This window comes from Bemisia tabaci, chromosome 4 (genome assembly GCF_918797505.1).
Source record: "Bemisia tabaci chromosome 4, PGI_BMITA_v3".
Taxonomy (NCBI): Eukaryota; Metazoa; Arthropoda; class Insecta; order Hemiptera; family Aleyrodidae; genus Bemisia; species Bemisia tabaci.
The window spans coordinates 59,510,129-59,536,712 of NC_092796.1; the positions used below are offsets into that span (position 1 = coordinate 59,510,129).

At 39.5% G+C, this 26,584-nt stretch overlaps 1 protein-coding gene across 1 annotated transcript; it reads left to right on the forward strand.

The window, feature by feature from the left end:
* Positions 1-1,192: 1,192 nt before the first annotated feature.
* LOC109042556 (uncharacterized) lies at positions 1,193-26,265 on the forward strand. The gene is made up of 5 exons (XM_072300176.1): positions 1,193-1,310; positions 13,764-14,078; positions 18,228-18,466; positions 22,288-22,441; positions 25,491-26,265. Exons 1-5 carry the CDS (start codon positions 1,250-1,252, stop codon positions 25,811-25,813), a joined length of 1,092 nt encoding a protein of 363 aa, XP_072156277.1. The 5' UTR covers positions 1,193-1,249; the 3' UTR covers positions 25,814-26,265.
* Positions 26,266-26,584: the final 319 nt, after the last annotated feature.

Sequence of the window (26,584 nt, forward strand, 5' to 3'; positions counted from 1 at the left end):
TTTTTGGACTTGAAATTATCCAGAAACGGGGCCCTTTGTTATGGTAAAATAGCATACTAAAAAATGGAAGCAATCGGAGCTACGGGGGATTTGGCCGTTTTTGCATAAGGCTCTTTAGGATCATTTGTACATTAAAAATGTTGTAAACGCCGCATATTTTCCCAATTACTTAATGCATCTCTGACGGAATCCCCTCACCTACGGGCGGGATAGGGTGAGACCTCAAACACCTCTGGGTAAGAGGGTGACACCTCTTTAAAATCAACCCCAGACATAACATCAAAAAGATAGTAAAATCTACCTGCTCTTTCAAAATTCGTGGTTTAAGTGCACTAGAAGAAAATTTTCAGATTACGGTTTTAGTGATAGCTACTATGACGATTTTAGATAATGATAGATTAGGAATGTAACTTCAAGAAAGATGTACGATGTCAGAAAAAGCTTGTGGTAGGTGACAATTCGCCTGGGCGCATGTTCATAAAACGCATCATAAAAATGTGTAAACAGAAATGTAGTTGTATGAAAATTGTGTGTAACTGTGGTAATAATGTTACTGATCAGTGATCAGCTTGCGAGTAAATTGAGATTCAACAGGATTTAAATGGAGGAAGAATCGATTAACAATGGTTCATGATTTGCATTCAAACTGGCATTGAGTGCGTAAAAGAATACAAAGGCTTTTTGACTATGAACAGTGAAGATTTTGAATATGCATTGATAAATAGAGAAAGACAAAGAAGAAAGACTATCTACAGATATTTCCGTCCCTTTCAACACTATATGTAAATTATCTCTATTTCTTTTTTGTAACTAATTTCTATCTTTTGCCTCATATTAATTACTATAAGAACTTATATTATGTAAATTGTTGAATAAAGTTAGAAGGGGAATGTCCTGGATAAAAAAAAAAAAAAAAAAAAAAAAAAAAAGAAAGAAATGGAAGAAAGTAAAAGGCTTTGTATTCCGACCAAATAGAAATACCTAACTAACGCGGTAAAAGAATGGAGAAAATTGAGGCATCATGCATACCTAAACTAAAATGGACACAGTAAGCTTCAGCCGTATATTAAAGTCTCAGCGGCGTTTTCATCTGCAAAGGTTGCTGCGAGGATTTTATACGCATGTTTGTGAATAGGCATGTGATTAATTTTTTCTCCCAGTGTGCATTCGTCATAGTTGCGTTTGAGTCGAAAATTTTGCTGTGTTGAAACTCTGACTCACTGACTCCCAACAAACATTTTATGCGAGAATGTCCGTCGTGAGGATCGCAAGTGTCATTGTGCTAGTTCTATTCGTTTTTACTTTCAGAGGTGAGTTTTTAAGTCCTTAGAATCCAAAATTACTTTATTACACTTTCAATTAAAGAAAATTGAGGCAATCTCATCACTGTAGCCTCGCCAAAATTAGAGTACATTCTGATTTTTGGGTTGAAATTCAGTGTGCAAATTATTTTGGAGAAATCGATAAGGTTAGAAATTTCTTCCGCAGATTTCGAAAGTTTCAGTGGCATTCTTTTAAAGTTTTTATATTATATTTTTTTAATCATTGTTTTATTATTACTACGACTATCTCCAATACCACTACCACAACCGCAACTACTACCACTACTATTACTACCATTACTATCACCACCACTTTCACTACCGCTGCTACAGCCACAACTACTACTTGCTACTTTCCTACTGCTACTATTACTGCTACAATTATTATTAATACACTGGTTTCTTTTACAATTGCTACCATTACCGTATTACGTTGGTGAGCGTAGAGACAGTTTCTCAGATTGTGCCATTGCAGCTTTCCAGGTATATTAGTTTAAAATGAAGACTAAAATTGTATTTCCCCTCTCAATATTTGTTTCCGATTTTCTTCGCCTCATGATGAATATACACGGTAAAAATTTATAGCCGTGACATGGGTTTGCTTCACTTTGAAAATTAATGTAAAGGTATATATTTTAAAACAGCAAAACTAAAATGCGTGTTTCTAAGTTTCCTCGGCGATTCATTTAAATGCATTTAATTCCACAAAGTTTTTGATGAAACCAAATGACGTCCCCTCGAGTCAGTCATAGTCGTAGCTAGGTCATTTTGCTGGAGGGGCCTCGCCCCCCACCACCGGGGGGTCTGCTCATTGGGGGTCCGAGGGGGCTCCCATGGAAAATTTGTGAAATAACTCTATTTGAGCGCATTTCGAGGCACTTGTGGCGCTAATATTCCTTCAATTTCTCCCTAAAAATCACCCAGTTTTATGCATTTTAAGGTTAAAATACTTTGAAATCGTTGCATTCAACAGGTTATTCTATTTATAGGCATCCTCTCACGGGCTACGGCGACAGAGACTTACCGTTGAAGAAGGTGTTTTTGCACCATCCAGAATTTCTGGGGGGGGGGGGGTAGATGATACTATTTCCAATTCTGGGGGGCAGGCCCCCCTGGCCCCCCTTCTTACGCCTCTGGAGTCAGTGGGTGTCGTGCTTTGCGATATATATCGATTGATCTGTCATTTAAACCTATTGAAAAGAATCGACAATCAGGATGTTTGTAACGAACGCCTTAATGATCGATTCTTTACTACAGCTTGAAATGGGGAAATATTGATAATCGATCATTCATGCGCCGATCGGCACTGTCTCGGGTTCCTAAAAAATACTCTCATAAATGAATGATGATATTTTAACTTTCAAGGTCCATATTCAATGAAGGACGTGAAATGTTCCGAATCGCAGAGTAAATTATTTATTTAAGATAAAACGTTACACGTAAGTTCACGAGAAAAAACCACTTTCCGACCAAAAACAATTGCACCTACAAATAGGAAAGCTACGGTAAAAAATAATTGTTCATTTCCTAAAATGCGTTATAATGTACCTAATGAGGGGCATGGAGGACAAGGCGCATTAGTGCAGTTTATATGCTATTTCAAGAAATACGTGTTTGAAGTTTCGAAATTACATGGATCCTTATGGCGGAAAGAGAGTTCAAACTGACTTTTTGATGCTTAAAAATTGGAATTTGGGAGCGAATTTTTTTCAGAATATGCATTAAAACTAGTTTTACTTGAAACCATTAATACCTCAATCTTTTTCAAGAACTGCACTTATGCGCCTTTTTCTTCAACCCCCTCGAAAATCGAACAGTCTCTGCCGAGTGATTTTAACCAAAATTAAAATTCAAGTTCCTTATCTTCTCAGCATGATTTTTGAAATTTCAAGCAATTCTGGTGTGATTAAGCTTGCCTTCTGGATACCTATAAATTTGAATTCGGTTTTTCATGGGTTTTTTCCTCCTTTTTTAGACAAGAAAGTACTCGCTCAGTTAAAAATCATATGAATCATATGAAAGAGAGAGAGATATTGATTGAATAATAATATAAAAAGTGATGGAATAACTGTATGAAAAGGAAAAAGTCTAGAGAACTCTGCCTGGAGTCAACAACTGCTATCACAATGAAAACAGCGAGTTGTGGTGCTTTTCACAATGAAAACCGCGAGTTGTGTAAATCGCGATTGGGGGGGGGGGGGGGGGCAACATAGCGAGGCCATGGGCTATCGGCATGCCCTCAACTCTTTCAAATTATAGAAACACGTATTCCTAGAATTACTAGAGGCAACATTTCCGCGCTTCACTTTTTTAAATTTCGGAGAAACTGCGGGATTAGTAATTCTGCCGAACCATGTAACCTCAGAAAACCCGATTTTTTGTGAGACGAATAAATATTTCACAGTTCTTTCCCTGATAAAAATGTTCCACAGGGGCACATGTTAATTTGGCCCACAAAAAAACCTGGCCCCATGGGCTTCCCCGGTCTTGCCCATAGACACCCTAGTCCTCCTCATAGACACCCCAGTCTTCCCCATGGGTACCCTAGTCTTCCCCGCGGGTGTCCATGAGCTCCCATAGGTCCCCATATAATTCCCATGAAATTATCATGGAAGCCCATGGGACATTTTTAACAGGGTTACCTTCGACAGTAGAATGATACTATGGGTCGATTTTATTTAACGGGAGAATCCGTGTAACCTTGTCGTCATTTCGTCAATTTTTTTTCAATGACAATCTTCTACTTTCCTCTTTCTATGTGACGGCAGGAAACAAGGAAAAATTCGTCAGACTCTTAGCTGGTCTCAGGTTAATTTTTTTCAAGAGAGAAGTTAGAAATGTAACCCCTGGTAACGTGTAACCGGGGTCCTTTTTTAACTTTCCAATCAGATAAATTGCATTCACCATCACATGAGACTCTTCGGAGACGATATTTTAACTTGTGTATATCCTCAATTTTGATGAAATGACAATCATAAGTGTATGCCTTTCAAGTGTACTCGCGCTAGGTGAGCTTGAAGACGTGTTACCGTATTTCACGCAATTCTGATGACGCTTCGCTTTTTGCCTCCGCTGTGTCTAGCAGGTACCAATTATGCGGTTCTTTTGGTTTACGTCCTGTGCACAAAAAATATGTTGGCACAAAAACGTAACTTCTGGTGACGTCATTAGGAATTACAAGCGTCACCAAAGCGACAATAATGCGTGGGACCTCTTGTAAAATACGTTTCGCTCTTTGGATGAGGAGAGGAGGTCTGCAAATCGACGGCGTATGTCCGCAATCACATATCTTGTTTGCGGTGTCTGAAAATCTGCATACAAGTCGCTTTACAGCACTCCCTCGCGCTCCACGACTCCTAACCTCCACTGCTCTCTTTCAAACCACAAATCTTGGGGGATTGAGCACCTTAACATTTCCGCTTCAATCTCCTCCTTCCAACCTTTCATTGGGCGTCCTCTGCGTATTCTCCCAGGAGGAACCCAATCAAGGACCTTCTTCGGCAACCTGTCTCCTGCCATTCTCTGGATCTGAAAATCTTCCTTTATTTTATTTTTTTAAAGGAGAACAAATTGACATCATTTCTTGAAGTTTTTGCAGAATTTTCTTCGCGCAGAGAAGAAAAATCACTGCAGTTTTAGAGAATTGCCTTTGAGAAGTTTTCCGTTTAAAAAATAAAGTATGACAGGAAGGCTGCGATGCGACGTCGCGAACCGTGTTATGTGATTGCCGACTTTCACCGTCGAAATGCATTTCAGGTGCGGTATAAGCCATATATCGACGGTGAAACTACCAAACCACGTATCTCGTTTGCGGTGTTTAAAAATCTACGCTCGCATTTTATTTTTTTGAAGTCGACAAATCAATATCATTCCTTGAAATTTTCACAGAATTTTCTCTGGCACAAAGAGGAAAATCACAGAAAATTTCAAGACTAGACGTTAAGTAGTTTTTCATTTAAAAATAAAGTATGACAGGAAGTCTGCGACGTCGCAAACCGAGATACGTGGTTGGGTAGTTTCACCGTCGATATGGTGGCGATTAAGTGCTCAAAAACGTGCGTAAAACTCTAATTGTTCGACAAAAAAGTTTTTAATCCAAAATCAAAATTCATGAAAAAAAACTTTAAACACGCGGGGAAAGGGATTAAGCAGAACATTAGAAAATGTATTAGGCACGGAGGCGTAGCTCTGCGTTATGGATACGTTCGGGAAAACGAGGAGTTAAAATATCCAATATTCACCGTTCCAGAGACGGACTGGCTCAACGGGAAATCGGGAGGCACCCGGTGGGTCGGTCCACCAAGTGGGCCGATGGGTTCTAGGTGTTAACGAATTGCCTATAGACGAAGCAATGGTTAGAAATGGTTATGGTTAGAATTGGTGATTTGCTTTATATGTAGCTATACGTCAGAGGTGCGAGAATTGACGATAAGGCCTGGATACACGCTCAAATTTCCGTCAATTTCCGATCAAAATGATGACGAAAGTGGCGGTCGAGAGTTATCTAAATTGCTATCTAAAATTAATTAAAGAGCGTGTTGATTGAAATAAGCATGAAATAAGCACGGTTGAGTGGAAATCATATGACGGATGAGACCCACAGTTCCATCATCTACCATCAAGCGTTTGCAGACCACAAAAAATTGATGGTAGATGGTGCGCATTATAGTCACCATTTGATCGGAAATCGTGAAATTTGAGCGTGTATCCAGTCCTGTAGAGATAGGTCAAGACCGTCAAAAATCAAGATCCGAGGATTGGTTGAACCATGGCTCAGTGTGCATTGCTTATTTTCAAAATGTCAGTAACAAAAAGGTTATTTAATTTGAGCAAAAAATCGATCTGTAAGTATACTTAGATCATTTGTTGAATATGGGACTAAGAAGCATCGGCATATAGGCACCAAAACTTTTGATTTCTTTGCTCCATCATTACTAAAAGCTCACGAGACTGCAGCTGAAAACTTTAATGAGTAAAATTTGTGTAAAACGAATGGTGGTCGGTGCCTTCGGAGCCGGCCCCGCTTTTATTTTGTTTGTGACTTAATTTCCGGATGTGGTCACCGCCCCTCCTAAATTTCGATTCGGAACGTTATGTACAGGATATCATCACCTTCCAGGCAAAATATCACAAGCGCCATGCGACGTTTTCGACATGAATTTCAAATTTTGCGACAAAAATTTCAGCCGCCATTTTATTTTTTTTACAGAGAAATTGTTCAACGAAGCTGTCCGAAAATTTCACTGAATTTTCTTTGTGCTGCCGATAAAATTTAGTGAAATTTTCAAACAGATTCAACCAACAATTTCTCAGTAAAGAAATAAAATGGCGGCGGAAATTTTTAAACGTCGCATGGCGCTTGTGATACTTTGCCTGGAAGGTGACGATATATATTCAAGCAATCGATTTAAAGATTGCCGAAAGTCGCGCTAAAAAACGCACGAAAACAAGTGGCCAGGGACTGACAAGGAAACTAGGACCAGGCTGTCTGCCCAAAGTTCATTTCATCCCGGGAAAATCTAGTAGCAAGTGACGGATTCCTTAAAATGTCTAACTTGGGCACGAGTAAAGCCAGTAGACACCTCGCCTTCTGTGGGCCGATTATTGAAATTTATAGACAAAGCTATAGACAAAGAAGACAAAAAGGATTTGCAGAGATCCTATTGGTGGAAGCGGGTGGTTGTAATGGACGAAGGAGATAGGTCATAGACTACCAAACGGCAACCGACAAGAGACCCGACAGTTAGTCTATCATTTCCCCTTTTAGTCTGCAAAGACCACCTGTTTCGACCAATAGGACCACTTCATACTCCCCATGTCTTCTTTGTCTATCGCTTTGTCTATCAATTTCAATAATCGGCCCGCAGGTATGAAGCATTGTCTCCGCGTTAGGGATCCTATGCAGCAAACAGCTTTGTACCCGCTACCATGCTTTTTTTCCGTGCGAGATACGTGTTAGTTTTATAACGTTAAAAAGTACATGTACAATGACGTGAACTTGTCATTGAAATGGCCTCTCACGCACTTGTGATGATGTTTAAGTGGATAAAAAAATAAAATACGTGCATGTTCTGCGAGAGAGATGGATGTAACAGTCGGTTGGAATTGATGAGGCGAATGTTGGGTTTGGCCTAAGAAATGTGCGTAACACTTTTTCCTGTATACTCTCCATTCCTCTATTCCTCTTTGCCAGGCGAATTGGCGTGAGAGGGCCGCAGTGGGGACGATTGGCCCCCCTTGATGCCCCCGAGATCCACAATTTTTCATTATGAGCACTTTATTGAATTCATCGACAATTGCATCATGACGATTCAACTATGCCTCTAAGTATCAGTGCTTTGGGATTCCTGGATATTTTTATTCCATTACACTTACTATATATTTTTGGGAAACGAGGGAGATGAAAAAAATAATAAAAAAATAAAAAATCATCAATGTAAAAAAACGCACATTGACGGTGTAAGTCCGCAACCACGTTTCTCGGTTTGCGACGTGGCAGACGTCCTGTCATACTTCATTTTTTAAATAGAAAACTGCTCAATGGCAATTCCTAAAAACTGCCGTGATTTTTATGCCGTAATCAAAGTAAATTCTGAGAAAACTTCAAAGAATCGTGTCATTTTGTTCTTCTTTAAAAAAATAAAATGAGAGCGGAGGTTTTCAAACACTTAAACGAGGTACGTGGTTGCGGACTTACACCGTCGATATGGCTTGAAACATAGCATTATTGTATTGGCCAGGAGAGGATGATAAGAAAAAGAGGAAGAAAACCCAGAATAAAAGAGGTAGCATTTTTAGATGCATACGTTGCAAATCGCAAGAGAAATGTACCAAAATAGTGGGTATGACAAGGCTAAAAGAATGGCAAGAAACGTAGCGAGGACGTTACGGGCATCACATTATACAACGGGTACCTGACCAAAACAAGTTGCATGATCATTTTTTAATTTTTATTTTTATCTTTGGTTCCAGTTGAAAATAGGCACGTGATTGCGATCCGAAATGTCCTCGTTGTGTTTCTTACCATTTTTGGTAGCCTTTTTGTGCCCATTTTTTAGTGTATTTCTTCATTTCCTCTGATGTTTGTTGCACGAAAACACAATTATTTCAATGTGAAATTGTAACTTGTTCACTACAGCCAGTTACATGAATAAAGTTCGATTCTTTGATTCTGATGATAAAAGTTCCGATTTCCCTATTTTTTTCATAAACCAGGAGTAGAAAGACATTTGACGGAAGTCGTAGAAACCCGTGCTCGCTTCTGATTGGTGCCGGATGACATCATTCAGTCTGGCGCGAAATCAAACCGGAGCGTTATAAGTTTGCGGAAAAGTGGCGCTGTTTGAAATGCGTTTTTCTCGGTTTCAGAATTACTTTTTCGCGTTGTTAGTGTGCGCATCGTGTTCAACGCGTCATATACCTTCAGACAAATGTTTTCGCAAGTCAAAATTCGCTCATAGTTTGGTGACCCATTAGAAAACTCTCTTCCTATAATATGAAAAGTTTAACACATTCATGTAGGCAAAATTGCATACCTTCAGCGAGTAAGGCAGTTCGAGTTCATTGTATTTTAAAGATTCGTTTCGTGTGCACTAAATTACCGCGTGTAAGGCATATTATTGACAAAAAGTCCTTCAGGCGTGGTATGGATTAGACTTACACGAGACATTTTTCCTCAACAAAGGACCTCATCAAAGATCGACTATTTCTAATTTCAGTCAGATTTTCGGACTATTCCTAGGGTTATTTGAAACAAAATCATTTTCTGAGCCCAAAACATTCAAAATCTATGAAACTGTGTGACTATGGGTAGGGACGAGAAGAGGATCAAATTCAAAATTTTAAAACAGCATATCTCAAGATCCGGTTAGTCGTAAATAATTGTAGATGCTTTTGTTCTTTAAATTCAGAGAAGAACATTAATTTATAGTTGACATTAATGTAATTGAGCTTTTGTGGGAGCAATCCAAGTAGCAGTGATCGTTATAAAAAGCGTTTTCATCGGTCGGCTATTGTGATTATATCGGTGGTAATCTGTCTCGATATTATCGAATGAAAAATTGCGATATATGGCAATTAAATCACCATACATCGCAATTTTTGGTTCGATGAAAAGGCGATCAATTTTCTTTGATGAAACTGGAATTAAATGTAATTTATCGCGATTTTTATTTGATAATATCGTGATATATTGCTGGGCGATAAAATCGCGATCAGATCGAGGATAATCGCTCAGATGCGGTAATCCAGGATTGAGCGAAAGGTCTTAGAAAATATATGAAGATTGCGCAAATAGAAACCTTAAAATTTTCTACAAGAATTGGCGAATTTAAGATGAAATTCATTTTAAGCAGAAGTTTGAAAAAACAAGAAACAGTTGAAAAATAAACGCATTTTTATGTAAACGCTAGTTTACGTTAGTTTGTTTACAAGTCATCTATGTCTTGCCTTCTGATGATCATAAATGAAGTGAAAAGATTGAATAATGGTCGTGGGTACAAAGAACTTTCCTGACTTTTCTCGAAAATAATATTTAATCGGAAGAAACGAGGCAACGTTGGAATGCTCATACGGCGTTGAAACACAACATAGGACTCAGCAACATAGGACAACCGGGAAGGGTATTCGAGTTCGAATAATCGCGCCAAACACAGTGTGGCCGGCGCTGCGGCGGCGTTAAACGTATATGAGCGCCTTCAAGACTTCATGAATACTTCACGCATTGCGCCAAACAGTGCGGTCGGCCCATAGCCCAAATTAGCGCCTACAAGACTGCATGAATACTTCTCGCATTGCGCCAAACGCGGTGCGTTCGGTCAGTTGGATACAAAACATGAAAGTGGTGCATAACGTTGCAATCAGCGATAAATGAACGCTTTCTTTCGGATGGACCCGTCGGATTTTTAATCCATTCATCTCTTAAAAAGACTTAAACATGGTTCTCCCATGATTTTTTACGTGTAGTTCTTTTGAGTGGTTGGCGGCCGCGTAGTGGCCACAGGCCCCTAGTTCACTTTTTAAATGTCTATGAAAGCTCTCTGGGCCTTTCATGCTGCGAGGCTATCCATACACCGAAAAAAAAAGTTGCTGAAATAACATCCCGGATGTTATAAATAAAAATCTGCGCTACAACTCTTGAATGTTGTTATGAATACTCTGGCTGTTAAAGTAACATCCTAGCTACGGGGAACCGTACCGTTCATATCAACATTCAAGAGTTGTCACGCAGATTTTTAAAATCCGGGTTGTCAGTTCAGCAACTTTTTTTTTCGGTGTAGAAGAGAGACATGCCCGTAAGTGAGGAGGGAATGAACAGGCTTTCGCGATGTAGTTATCTACCACAAACTACCAAGGTCACCACTTTTCCAGATTGACGCTTCCTCGTTGAATATTGAATATTCGAGCAAACATGTGAGTTTTCAGTACTTAGCGGAAAAATTCGCGCAATCCTATGCACGCAAAAAGGGGGCATTCGCGTAATTCTATATCGTAGCCCTCAGATGTTGATGATTCTAGCCATTTTATCATCGATAAAATCGCAATATTTAGCGATTTTTCTGTTGAAAAATGCTACTTTGAAAGAAGTGAGATAAAATAATGAATTTCATGGAAAACGCTTTTTATGAGTTAAATCTGGACATCTTTAATATGGATTGCATTTTGCAAAATGGAACCAGGATCATTCCAATGTTGCTAAGATTGTGCAACTTTATTTACCTTGCAAACATAAACTGATCATCCAAACAAGTTTTATCTCTACTCTCAATAAACTATAAATTCATGAAAAAAATTACCTTTGTAAATTTAATTTTTGGCATGATTTCAGTAATGGTATTACCAAAAAATGTAAGTTGCACAATCCTAGCAGCATTGGAATGCTTTTGGTTCCTTTTTGCAAAATGCAATCCATATCGACGGTGAAACTACCAAACCACGTATCTCGGTTTGCGACGTCGCAGACTTCCTGTCATATTTTATTTTTTAAATGAAAAACTACTTAAAGTCCAGTCTTGAAAATTTCTGTGATTTTTCCTCTTTGTGCGGAGAAAATTCTGCGAAAATTTCAAGGAATGATATTGATTTGGTCTACTTCAAAAAAATAAAATGTAAGCGTAGATTTTTAAACACCGCAAACAAGATACGTGGTTTGGTAGTTTCACCGTCGATATGTCCTTTATTGCACGTACAGTGTCGATGCGAAAACTTGCGAGACAATGCTTAATATCGTATCCTGTCCAGCAGTCCATTGATTCGGTTTTAATATGTGTATACGCGTAAAACTTATTAGCAGAGTTTAAATTCCGTCTGGACTTCCCAGCAAACGGAAACTAGAGTTACTTGAAGGAAAACAGACGTCTGCATTTTTGCTTTTTTTTTCGGCGAATGAATTTGACACATAATTTTGAGGGAGCATTCCATCGTTTTTAAAATAACGAGCAGACCTTATCAAATTTACTTACAAGTAATGAGGGTATTTTTTAGTACTGTCAAAATACAATAAACTGAGATGAAAGTATGGGTGATCTACGGCCAAAATGAAATTCTTCGCTTAAAGTATCGATCGGAGTTGCAAATGGGGTATCCGTGGAATGAAAGAGGAAATTTATGGAGGGCCAAGAAACTGTATTCGCGATGTGGAGGTGAAGCACTAGATAGAAGATAGTAGATGGGACCCGAGGGACTAGGGCTAACACCTGTTAACATGTTTATGACGTCTCACCAGAGACATTAATGGGAAAATACAGGGCCAGGCGCACAACGGGCTGTAGGCTGCAGCTCAGGGACGCCTGGTCATATCATGAGCGCAATTCTACGTTCCGTAATACACTCGCTCAACCCTTATTTTAGACCTGCAGGTTTCGTTTGAAGCATACAGGACCCAAAAGGGCATTAATCCACTTTTTGACGAAGTTTAGATAACATCAAAATGAAGAGGATTGAGTGGACGTACATATCCAGCCAAATGCATACAAATTGGTATAAACAATAAAAAAAAATAAAAAATAAGAAAAAACACAATCAAGATTTAATCCCCATTTTGACAATTTTTAAATAACAGGCACACCTTGAGGAAAATAAATTCTACCACAGGTCTTTACTGGACTTTTTTTTTTATTTGTCTCCTCTCACACTGAAGCGTGTCCTCCAAAGAAAAGTCGCTCGCATCATTGACGTTTTGAGATGAAAATAGCATAAAGTCCAACGATTTATAAGAGTGAAAACAAATGATAATCAAAAAGGTATAAGTCCATTTATCCCTCTAAGAAATCAATAGAATCATGTAGACCTTGAGTTTTGACATTTTCAGGTCTAATCATACTGATCCCGAGGTGTAATGTCGTCGCTCCTCTGACGTAAGGGCGTATCTCGATTTCCGCATGAGCCCTGGAAAGCATGGAGTTACGTGGGAGACAGGGCTCACGTGGAAAATGAGATACGCCCTTACGTCAAAGGAGCGACGATGTAAGCTTCAGTTGAAAAAAATGTTTAATCCCAGAACAAATTACAGTTTTTTGCGGTTCTAGAAAAGATGGAAAAAAGTAACCGTGTGCCACTCTCGTTCCTACGAGCTTCATTTCTAATAATTCCTTCCCATTAAATACGTTTCTATGAATATTTTTCCATTTTTATACATCGAAGTGTTTAAGCAGCTACAGATTCTCTATATTTACCATGATTTTGATATGAGAATATCCAAAATCGAGAGTTTGCGTGACTACTTATCTAGGAAGTCTTCAGGTGTTATTATTCTCGACAAAAAAGAAAACAAGCAAAAAAAGTGGGACATTATTCGCGAATTAAGGAGGTGTCCGCGGGTTTTCCGGGATTGTAGCTTTTAGTCAAAATATAGGCAATCTTTTCCAATTTTTTTGATTGAACAATCTGATAACTACCCATTTTTAGGCTTTAAAAAGCGCCCTTAATGAAACAAAAAATTTCACCATCTCTGAAGAATACATTTAGGGGCTTCTTGTGAACGAGAAAATCGCATCTCGAGGGTCCGTTCCTTCAATAACACCCATCAATTGGGAATGTGATTTTTTTATTCGCTCCTTGTTGCCTTAAAGAGATGTTTAAGATATTTATTTTCTAAGAACGAATGTCAGGGCATTCCATAATTCTTTTCCTTCTGTAACTATTATGTAGTATAACGTTACTTTGTCCCTTAATACCTTTGTAAAAATTTAATTCATGTAGATGGATACAAGGGAAATGGTCTTTGTACGAGTTACAATATGTTTTAATAAAATTTGTATTAAAAAAATGAAAAGAAGATGGTTTGATTTTTTTAATGTCTAAAAATGCTTTTAAACCTAAAAATGCTTCAAACTAGTTCCTTGACATTGAAAAATAGCCCATGCATGAATCGTATCCATGTTCTCCACGCACGGATACTGATAGGCCAATAATGTGCGTGTGTTGTATCATTGTCGTTTGCAGGCGCAGCGCGGAAATGCTCAATCAGTCTAACACCGTGGAGGGTGTATGAAGATCAAAGGTGCACGGATCACTGCAATCGGAGGTACGGAGAGGTGGAAATAGCGATAAAACACTTTGTGCCGGTGACAAGAGGCAAATGCATTCTCTCCGTCTGTTGGTGTCTCGTTAACAAGCTTCTCAAACTCAGCCGCGCGGAGCGAATCAAACTTATGGGCAGCACGGCTGGTGGCTTCAAGAAGTGGTACTTGAAAAGAGTCACCAAAAGGAGGGAAGATGCCCTGAAACAAGCGACTCATTCACCTCGTCGTTCTCAAAGTAAGCAGACACATCATGGCGAGGACCAATGATGTGAACATTTTCTTGTCGAAAAATTAAAAGCAACATATCGACGGTGAAACTACCAGACCACGTATCTCGTTTGCTGTGTTTAAAAATCTCCACTCACATTTTATTTTTTTGAAGGAGATCAAATCAATATCATTCCTTACAATTTTCACAGATTTTTCTCCGCACAAAGAGGAAAAATCACGGAAGTTTTCACGAACTGACGTTGAGTAGTTTTCTATTTAAAAATAAAATATGACAGGAAGTCTGTGACGTCGCAAACCGAGATACGTGGTTTGGTAGTTTCACCGTCGATATTATAATGAGGGTGGGAGGAGGTTTGTAAGAACGTTATCACTTTTGGGGAATCAATATGTATCACACTGTCTGCACTATAACATGTAAATTACATGTCTCATTATTTTACTTACCAACAATATATTTTTTGAACAATTGGACGTATTTCTATCAAACGGAACCGAGCGCCATAAGGGAGAGGAAGGGAGAGGGGGGCTTGGATTGGCGGAACGCGATGTTCGTTCCGTCCCATACTCGCATTGCTTTTCCATGGCGCTTGGTTCCGTTTGGCAGAACGCGCTATCCGAGATTCTAAAATCCTCAAAGGGAACTCAATTTAGTGCTAAGTTCCGTTTGACAGAAATGCGTTCAATTAGTCATAAGTAAAATCCAATTTTTATGCATCAAAAAGTTAGTCTGAACTTTCTTTTCGCCAAAAAACTCTATGTAATTTTGAAACTTTAAACGCATGATTCATGAAACAGTAACTGCATGTCTTCATGCGCCTTATCCGACGAGGCTTTCAATTACGGAGAGCAGCAGCTCTGGCAAAAATTGGTTGTGCAAAAGTGTTTTGGAGCATAGCCTGGCTATACGATTCTTCATTGCCCGTGTAGCTAGGCTACAAGAGCAGTAAGAAATCCTGAAGCCGGGCTAATGTTTTAAAGTACTATCGTGCAGCCAATTTTTACCAAGGTAGAAGTATACACTTACTGTCATATCGACGGTGAAAGTCGGCAATCACATAACTCGTTTGCGGTGTCTGAAAATCTCCGCCTCTACGTCATTTTTTTAAAGGAGAACACATTGATATTATTTCTTGAAGTTTTTGCAGAATTTTCTTCGCATCGAGAAGAAAAATCATGACAGTTTTAAAGAATTGCCGTTGAGTAGTTTTCCATTTAAAAAATAAAGTATGACAGGAAGTCTGCGACGTCGCAAACCGAGTTACCTATGTGATTGCCGACTTACACCGTCGATATGCCGCCATCCTCGCGAGCAAAAAGAACCGAAATTATCAGTCGGTTTTTGGAATCAGGAGTTTCATTGAATGTGAAGTTCGATCCGTAATTTATCTTTAACGGAAAAATAGGACGTGATTCCTGTGATCTCCGAGCAAAGCTTTTTCTGACAGCACAAAATATGGAAGTGAATATATAAATTAGAAAAATATCAAAATTTGTAAGTCGGCAGATGGTATTGGAGGTCGTTGACAAGCACCGCGTATTTTATATGAATATTGCCTCAACCACAGAAAAGCCTGCTTTTTGAATGATAGGTACATCATTATGTGTGACCTTCTGGGGAAATTCATAAAAAACCACCGAGCTTTTTTACCCTAAACCAGAGCTATATGACTGTTTTACGTTTGCGGTAGAAAACACAAAATATTGAGGGGAAAGTTTTCAACTCTGGTGATCGGTGTTCATGGTTGTCGGATCAGCTTGTGATATACGGCTCGCTCCGCTACCGTAAAAACGAACTGAGTCCTTTGTAAGTTGCACTTTGAGATACGAAAAATGTTTCTCGCTGGAGCCTCACATAAAAGCCAAATAATTTTTAGCTCAAATTGATAAACATGGCTCTCCTGAAATGTACCACCGTGCACAAACGTCCTTTTCCCCACACACGGTCACTTTTGGAGAAATAAGCAATGCAATGGAGATGTTGCATGTGTGAGGGATTTGCGATTCGACAATCGATTCTTAGGTAAAAGTTCGCGAGAAACACGATGGTGCCACTGGTTTTCTCTGAAATTAACTCCCAAGCTCGAAAAAAGTTCGCAAGTTGAGGCCAAAATGGAGGGGATATCCTGAGAGTCCACCTCTACACCAAAACGAACTCTCCATGCAAAGATAGGGAGCAAATACATTAGCAGGGTTGCCGTGTTTTCAGTTTTGGAGTCCCCAAATAAAATGGCAGCCCTGTCAATGTATTTGCTCCCTATCTATGCAGTATGCATGAGGAGTTTGTTTTGATGTAGAGGTGGACTCTCAGGGTAGCGTGGGATATCCCCTCTATTTTGGCCCCAACTTGAGAGCTTTTTTTGAGCTTGGGAGATGATTTTAGAGAAAACCAGTGGCACCATCGTGTTTCTCGCGAACTTTCACATAAGAATCAATGGTCAAATCGCAAATCCCTCACACATGCAACATCTCCATTTGCAATTTTATCTGGAGTATCTGAAAATTTCAAGGAAAAATATTCTTGAATTTCCTCATTGATGATTATACGTATAAACGGAGGAAATCTGGCAACATCCGAATACACACATACATACGGCGTTTTTTTGTTTATCACGGCAGCATATACAGACATTATCAAGTCGAGAACGGTATATAGTTTTTCAAATTCATCTACTTTTTTCATCTATGCTTGCGCAGACACTGTAATCACAGAAATTTGCGTAAGCAGTTGTATGGAAGTCCATGTTTTCATTCCAATGTTGCCACTGCGAACATATTTAATTTTTTATTGGCCATCGGAGACAGTAAATTATTCGTATTACCGGGATTGTGCTTGAGAGCTACCAGTGAGAGAACTTTCGAGTCCTCTGTGGGATTCAATCAGTATATAAAAACTCGAGTTCGACTCGCAAAGCAACTGAACCGTCAGCTTCCCAACTCATTATTTTGCTACAATAGATTATGAGGTGGAACGTTGCAAAGCAGTTTGTGACGCTGAAACATAGGTTAAAAAATGAAAGAAAACGAAGACAACAAATAGTCTCTGATAATCCCAGTTCAAAAATGTAGTCATTTCAATGTTTAATATTTTATTTATTTCTATCTTCTTCCCATAAATGAGGGGGCGATCACGGACCAAAGCAGTGGCGTGGCGTGCTTCGCGTTATATAGATTGATCTGCCATTTAAAATTTTGGAAAAGGATCGATAAACAGGGCTTCCGCAACGAACACCTTAATAATCGATTCTTTACTTGAGCTTCAAATGGAGAAATATCGATATAATCGATCATCAGGCCTCGCTCCTGGACCAAAGCGTTCAGAGGTGGGCGTGGGCGAAAAGGGGCTGTTGCCAACCTTTGACGTTTGTCGCCTGCTGCACCAGTTACCAACCTTGCCGTGGTAGAGGTTCAAGTTAAAAATACGTTTTCAAATGTAGTACACGAAGCTGGATTCAAAACAGAGTAAATACGTGTGCCTTTGGACTTCGAGTGAGTTGCATGGTCATATTTGCAAATAAAACCTCATTATCTGCATTTTGGAATAGTCTGCATGTGACGTCCGCCAGTTTTTTGGATCCTAAGAGCTCCACGAAAGGCCTAAGATACCCAGTTCTGCCAGCGCAAAACGCGTACTGGCGCCTACAAGACTGCATTGATACTTCACGCATCACACATACGCACCATGATGCACGTGCAATGCGTGAAGTATCCTCCGTGGTGTACGCGCCATGTGTGAAGTATCCATTCAGTCTTGTAGGCGCCAGTAAGCGTTATGCGCTGGCAGCACTGAAGATACCTGCGCCAATTACGATTGGAGCCTTCAGTGGCCATACTCTATCTATAAAGATACTCTAGAGTTAATTGGACGTATCTCTGTCAAACGAAACTAAGCGCCATAGGGTGAGGAAGGTAGAGGGGGGCTTGGATTGGCGGCAGAATCGGTCGTCGGGCTCATTCCGTCCTATACTCTTATACTCGCAATGCTTTTCCATGGCGCTTAGTTCTGTTTGACAGAACGCGCTATCCGGCATTCTAAATTCCTCAAAAGGAACTGAAATTGGCGCTTAGTTCCGTTTGACAGAAATACGTCCAATTGGTTCGTATAACAGAGGTTTTTGCTTTTTGTGTTTGACGAATTCTGATTGGGTTGTGATAGGTACTCGTTCATCAGTTTCCGACGAGGACGGAAGGGTGGCGCAACAGGCCGAGGTTGAGGAGGCTACGCGAGCGGTCACCCACGTGAAGGGGGGTCAAGAGAACGCAACCAAAGAAAAAGAAACCCAAAAGGAAGAAACCAAAGAGGAGGACTCCAAGGAGTCAACGACATCCTCAGCATCTTCTTCTTCCTTGGCATCTGATTTAAGCAGGGTTCCATCCACGGCCGGATCGTATCAGGTTAAATTACGTGGAAAGTAGAAATTTAAAACGTCCAAAGTTCCATTAGATGTTGCCTGGAGTCCCTTTATAGGCCTTGCCTCCACGGGACTTTTCATGGGATTTGTCCCAAGTTCGAATCGCAGGAATGAAACTTCTGGGATTTATCCCAGAAGTTTTTTATTTTTTTTTTTACCGTCTCCACGGGACCGGACTCATACAGTCCTGGGACTAGTTTGCGCGGGAAGATAAATTAGTTAAAGTCGAGTATTTAAACGGGATTAAAATGATGCACTCGGTTGACAATTATACACATTATTTTAACTAAACAAACGTTAACAATGGAGTAATCAACACAAAATCGCACAATTTGTTTTCACTTCTTCTTCCTCTCTCAGTGGGTCCTAGGAGTACAAGGACCATACTTTGCACTGGGAAAAATATTGATCGACTCAATATTTTTCCCAACTTCGAAAGTAGGATTTTTCCCAGGGATAAATCCCGTGAAACGGCCCATGGAGACGAGGCCATAGAGAGAGTTTAGACAACGCGGCTTATGGATGTCACAAACGGGAATAAATATTACACAAATCGGACGTTTTTTGTAATCTTTGATCAACCCATTCCCGAATTCCTGTCTCCGTCCCCTCTCTAATTTCATTTTTCCCTTGCCTTACCCCTGATTTTCCGTTCCATTCCAGTTTATAATCTTTGCAATTGATAATAATGTAATCTTCATTTCCGTTTGTGTCACCAATGAAAACCAAAAGTGAACCAGTCAAAACTGGATTCGCATTGTCCTTACTCTCAGTAAAAAGGGACTCGAATGTTGCCAAGATCGTGCGCATTCTCCCTGGCTACAAGACTTTGTTGCCCAAACGAGGGCATTTCAACGTTGTAATAGTCCTACTCGTAAATTGCATATCGTACTTTGTGATATAAAAACATAAGAGTAACGCGAAACATATTACGCGTGAGGTTTCAATCGCTTCGGGGGTTGGACCGCGAAGCGGTCAGGGGGCGTGGCCCCCAGTATACTATAGAACTATTCGGCTTTTGTAACTGGAAATGTCACCAATTGTTCCTCTGATTCCCAAAGCACATGCAGATTGCAACTGCAAGGTAAAATTAATGATTTTGCGCCAAAGTGATGTACATGTTGTCTATTCACTGATTGAAGGGGTTCCTGTAAATGGAATTCATTGCAATCAAATTGATATACGTTGCAAATTGTTCGCAAAGCGCATTGCCTGCCTAGCTTTCTCGTGGAGCTTATTTTATCTATTTTTGAGAGCGGCATTTATTGACCAAATTATGTAAAATATTGCAGTCCGTGGTAACACAAATTCCAATAATATTGCATTGAATTCCAAGAGTATTACAATCTTTTTGTTGAACTGTGCCTCATTGATTACGAACAAAAACATCAGAATTTTTGACAGAAATTCCCTATATATATTCTGTTATATTCTGATGAAGAATTTAATTGTTCGACTCAATTTTGTAGCGTTGAAATAGAGATTGCGCTCGTTTATCTGGGAAAATATTTCTTTAAGTTATGAATAGACTTCTCTTGATAGACTTCAATATTTAGGCAAGTATCGCCATTTTAGCCTAGCTAGATTTTCACATCATGATAGAGACACATGAGTCTTTAAAGATTTGATGGTGCTTAAGATTTTTTAAGTTCTTTCAAGTTCCTCATGTGACACTTTTTTTAATACTGTGATATCCCTGCTAAAAATGACAAGTTGGAAAATAGTAAAAAATTCTACTGATCTGATGGATCTCTACCGTTTCAAGTAAAAAATATAATTACATCGGTAAATCTCTCTGAACTCATTATTTGCCAGTTGATTTTAGTAGTGATGCAACTATGTGATATGAGTGGAAATCAAAATACGGTCGCAACTCGTTATAACGTTTTGATCGGAAAAACGTTCATTTTTTCAAGTCCCTGCCGGTCATTTCTCATTTAAGTGTTGCACGAAAAAACTTTTTTCTGGAAACAACGTTCGACGCATAGTTCTTCTTCGAAAACGTTGTAGCGAGGTACGGCTATAGGTGGGGAATCGGAGGATTACGTAGAAAAACTGAATGCACGCAGCACAACGTTTACGCACATACCGACCGACAAAAAAAAGAGGGTCTCTGGCTTTTTGGAAAATGTGCTTCCCCTCTTCTAATCGCAGCTGTACATATGATGCAGTGGTTGAAATACATATGAAGACAGTAGGCATAATGCCTTCAAACAGTGTGGGCTAGGCCACTCGGTCTGACTCCAAGAAAAATAACTTGCACGAGACTATAAGTTCATGAAGCTGATTGTGAGTGTTCCTCAGTCGGACGGTTATGCCAAATTCCAACCACAATAGACAAACAAAAATATACAAATAAAAATTTTTAAACATTCGAGAGGATTATTTGAACGGTGCAATCGATGAAATACATACTTATGATACCGAATAAGGTTACAAATGAATGCTGTAGTTCATTGATTTAAAAAGCTTTTGGAGCATTATGCGCACATCGTCAAGGGCGAAATGGGGAAATTATTGTGGAGAAGGCCAGAAGGGTACCTCGACGAGGGGGAGGGTATGGGGACCCGTATGAGGCATCCCACCAAAGGGAATCCGTGGGGCTTCCCCAGCTCCAAAGAAAGGTTTGAAGAATTTTCCAAAGATTACTAAGGACTCCAGATACCGCATTGGAATAAAACACGGCCCCCTAGTCCCCTGCAGCTCCAGGGTAGGCAACCTGTTTAGCGGTATGCCATACTTCGAGCTAACGAATATACTGTTTGCCGTGTGTTTGACCGGTTTCGCCGTGCTGTGCTAAGTTTGGTTAAAGATTCACTGTATTAAATTTTCTTATGTCTTAAATCGTTAAAAAATGCCGAAAAAACCAAAAAAAAAAGAAAGAAAAAAAAATTAATCCAAATAACTCTGCTCAATTTTCTGAGTCCATTTAAGTCCACTGGTGAGTCCACTAGTGACTAAAATGAACAATTTTCGCAATTTGCCGTTCATAATCTGCACATTCGAAGTGCAATTTCCCAATTTTCCCATGCGCTTCCATTACAGGTGGGCTAAAGTATGGCATACCGCTACACAGGTTGCCTACCCTGGCGCTGCAGGCGACTGGGGGGCCGCTTCTTTCCTACGGCAAGTATACGGCGTGCGGTATCTGGAGTCCTTAGTAATCTTTGGAATTTTCATAGCTCCAAAAGGGAGTCGGGGGGGGGGGGGCGGTCTCCCTCCGAAAAGTCTGAAAAATTGAGCCGTCTTAAGAGAAATTTTCCCCAAAAATAGATCAAATTACCGTTCTAAAGATGAAAGATATGTAACGCACTTATTTAGCAAAATCCCTCACGTTTCTTGGAAAAAGCCAAGAGGTTTTCTCGGGGGGGGGGGGGGGAGTGCTCAGGCTCCCCCGGTCCCCATAGTTCCATTTACGCATCATAAGAGGAGCATGCAGTGTGTATATCCATGGAAAAAGTGCGAAACGATGCATCTCTGTTTGTGACGTTGCAGACCTCCTGTCACACTTTATTTCTTCTTTTGAAAACTATCCAACGTAATTTCTTGAGAACTTTTTGGATTTTTCTTCTCTGTTAGAGGAAAGTGCTGTATAAATTTCAAGCTATTCTGTTGGCTTGTCTCGCCAGGAGAAATAAAATGGGTGCGGGGGTTTTGAAACACTGCAAGGGAGATACGTGGGTTCGCGCTTCGGCCATTGATATTGAAATTAAAACACTGATCAAATATTCTAGCATTAAAATACGGAGGATTAAGATACACCAAAAATAATGAAGTAATGATGGGTGTTTTACGGATTTTCAGAGTAAGTTGGCCACCTCCCAATCCGGACACAAGAAATCTTTTGCACCAAGTCCATCCTCTCCAAAAAATCAGCAACAAAATCAAGAGGACACGTTGAGCCAAACAAGCGATGCCACTCACCGTACTCTCCCTGTTTTAGGAGAAGTAGACAAAGGTACCTATATTTCCCTGTAAACTTATTCATTGGAGACTTTCAGTTTAATTTTTCATTCAATCACACGGGTATCCATTTAAATCACTCCGCGTTAATTTTAGCAAAGCAATGGTGAGATTGCACGTAATGGTGAAAACATCACCACTTTTGGTTGTGCCTAGGAACACCACTATCATAGTAATTGTAACCATAGGTTTCGTTTAAATGTATATATTCATTGCCTTTTGAACGAATTTAATACAGTATAACCTCAGTGTCGATCGGATAATGATTTCACATTGCACACGTATGAGCTGTCATAGACAGTGTCAGTGTGACATTGACATTGAGTTAGCTCTGCGCTCTGTGTCTGATCGGCATGTTGAGAACAGTGTTGCAGCTCTCTTTAAAAATAAGTATGGAGAATTGAGTCTCAACACATTTCTCATTGTTTTCATCTGGAATATTGACGGATTCTCCTTCAAGAAAATAAATTAAAGTAGGGAATCAGCAACGTTCAAAGGGGGACTGTATTTTTGAGACCTGTATCTCATCCAATTTCCCAAGTAGGACACGTTGGACACATAACAAATTTTCAAAGTCAACCCATTAATGCGCGCTTAGCGATACCTTTGCTTGTTGATTTTGACCTCTCATTAGTTAAAAACTAGTTTCCTTGTGTTGAAATTAAATCAACCTCAAAACTACTTTCAGTGTTTTTTTACGATTAAATTAATTTTCCGATGTGCTAAATATTTCTTGACAAATTTACACATGTATCGTGTATCAGAACAGAGAGGATCCCCCCCCCCCCCCAATCTAATATGACTCGGTTTACCTATTTGTAAAATGATAAGTTTGTTTTTGATGGCCAATTTGACTTAGGAGTTTTTCTATCAGGTGATTTTGCGCGGGTTTTTTCACCGAGTTTTACACGTTCTTCGTGAAATATTGACGCGGAACAGTATCTTATATGATATTTAATTCTTATCCTCACCAAAAGGTACCAAATGCTGCTTCAGCATCAATGATGTCAAAAATATGTCTGGTGATCCCAGGATTTCGGTTGTATTGTCTTCGTAGTTAACCAGGAGGCTACGCCCCCTCACCACTTCGCGGCCCAACCCCCCGAAGAGCAAGGGCGGATCCAGAAATTTCGCAACAACGGATCCCCTCCATTAAAACCTATGAAAATGTATCGATTCTTGGGAAGTCCAGGTGCTCCGACAATAATCGATTATTCTGCATAGGTTTAAATGGAGGAAATCTGGAGTTTTCAAATCGTTAAACGAGAAAAACGGTGTTGCCAGTTTGCTGGATCCGCCAATGCCGAAGAGCTTCTCGCCTCAGGCGTTATGCATAGCGCGTTACGCTTAAGATTTTTGTTTATCCTAAAGTAAGATTTGGCATTCCCAGGATGTAAAGCTAACTGTGACGGCAGTTGAGCTAGTATTAAGGGATTACTAAGACACATTCTTGACATCCAGAATGCTGCATTTATTTTTTCGGTATTATCTTGCAGTCCTTTGCCGTATATGGTGATCCCCAAGAATAACAGGTACATATTGAACTAAATTTTGCAATGAGGAACTACTATCTCTGAATCATGTCAGAAACCGCATATGTGCAATTAGTTTTCTTATACGTCTAGGTGCTTTTATGAATGAGCCAGGAATAGTTCCTAATCGCAAAATTTAGTTCAAATGGGAAGCAAACAGTCCGGGGAATCTAAATTGGTTGTATTTTTGCTAAAAAGAGCTATATGTACATTGGGTTTTTGGGCGACGTAGTTCCTTTAAGCATAAATACGTTCAATTGGTGTCTGTGGTCGCAAGTTGATAATTCTGCCGTGCTAAGGAAAAACGTCACGTGAGCCCTCAGGCGTTGCCAAATTTCCTTTGATAAAATGCAAATTTCCTAGTTAACTTATGAGTATTTTTCTAAAAAATTTCAGAAAATTTTGCTCGCAATTCCACCGAAAAGTCCTGAAAATTTCAAGGGAAAATATTCATAGCTCCCCCCCCCCCAAAAAAAAAAAGAAAATAATTTTATCGAAGAAAATTCGGCAATTCTCGAATGTTCATACAGCGTTCTTCCTTAGCACAGCAGAATTGTCAAATTGGGGTATTGATATTTGACCATGGAAAAGGGGGACTGAAGGTGAAGAGGTAAATATGTGGGATAAGTATACCACGATATAGGGGAGTTCATTCCGCACCAGTTGCCGTGAAGGACGCACCCAAAGATTTCAAAAATTGATTTTCCCAGCGCAGTTTAGAGTTATTGAGGTCGAAAATCGCGATTCCGAGTAAGAAAACAGTTAAGTAGAGCCGACGCGCTTTTGATGGCCTCTGACCTTGACCTCAGCAAATGTTTAGAACTTTGTTATTAATATACATTTTGACACAATATTCTTGAGAATATTAGAGCTTGATTTTCATCAGAAACGGAAAATTAGTACATTTTCACCTGAAACACTTTTTCCGCTTTTCCATGAAATTTGGCTTTTCTCTTTATGTCCATTTTTCCCATGCTCGGTTCCATTAAGAATATTAAAGCTTGATTTTCATCAGAAACGGACAATCGATAAATTTTCACCTGCAACACTTTTTCCGCTTTTCCTTGGAATTTGGCTTTTCTCTTTATGCTCACTTATCCATGCTCGGTTCTATTAAGAATATTAGAGCTTGATTTTCATCAGAAACGGAAAATCAATACATTTTCACCTGAAACACTTTTCCCGCTTTTCCATGAAATTTGGCTTTTCTCATTATGTCCACTTTTTCCATGCTCGGTTCCATATCGACGGCCATGGTGCGAAATCACGTATCTCCGTTTGCAACGTTGCAGACTTCCGGACATAAATATAATAAATTTCAATTCTGTATGAAATTCAAGCTATACATTGATTTGTACCTCTAGGGAAAAAATAAAATAGGTAGGGAAATTTTGAAACACCGCAATGAAGATACGTGGTTTTGCTCTTTAGCCGTCGATATGTTAATTCGTACTCTAATTAATATCATCATTTTTATAATGTAGTTCTAAAACGTTTAATTTTTCAATCAAGGTTACTGCAAGATGAGAGGTCCCGAGGCACACAAGGCGTGTAGCTCGCGCTGCAAAAACAAATATGGCAACGTCGTACTCTCGAAGGGCAAAAACTCCGAAGAAACTTTCCAGCATGCGATCGCGTCTGGCTTTTGCTGGGGGAGACTATTTTACAGGCGATGCCTTTGTACGATCCATGAAGATTTTAGTGGTATTGTGAGATGGTACGAGAAGGTAAAATTCTACTGGAGCCCGAGCTATGCCAAGTGTATGGTTACAGCTGCGTGGAACAGATATCTGACTGAGGAGTCATCGACGGTTCACTCAGGAGAAACAAACTGATCAACAAGACCACGTACCTACGGATATCAATTGGATTGCGTTCAGCCGAAAGGAACTAAACTGCATCAACTATTGCCAAATGTGATTTAAGTTTTATTTAATTTTTTGTAAATTGAGCAATTCAATTTTTTGCATGACAACAGTTGTGCGTATTTTTGTGCAAATTTCAGTGAATTTTCTGCATAGTACGAGACAAATTCTTTCAACTGTTCAAAGAAGTCTACACCAACGATACCTTGTAAAAAATTAGATTGCCTAGTTAAATTTGGCAATAGCTGATGTGGGTTGGTTCCTTTCTGCTAAACGGGGTCCAATTGAACTTGAGCGCACGGCTTCGACGGGTGTTTTATGATTGTCTTATATGTAGATTTTGATAGAGACAACACTGGTCAGTATGATTTAAGTCAAAGTACTTGTATTTTTTTTTATTTAAAAAAATTAATTTCCTTTCATACAAAATTTTTTTGTTTCATGCTCCCCTTCCAAGTACTCCTGGCGGGATGACTATTTTTAGACAATTTTCGGATTTCCTTTATTATTTTCGACTATCTTTTACATTCTCGGCTAGCTATGTAACGATTGCGCAAGTGGTGGCAGTTTACTTTGAGATATCGATGGCCAAATTGCGACACCACGTATCTTCGTTTGCGACGTTGCCGACATCCTGTCATACTTTACCCACTTTCTCTTTGGATAACTTCAGGTCGAAGTAATCTCTGGATAACTTCTTTGATTTTTCTTCTCTATCAGCAGAATATATTCTCATGAAGG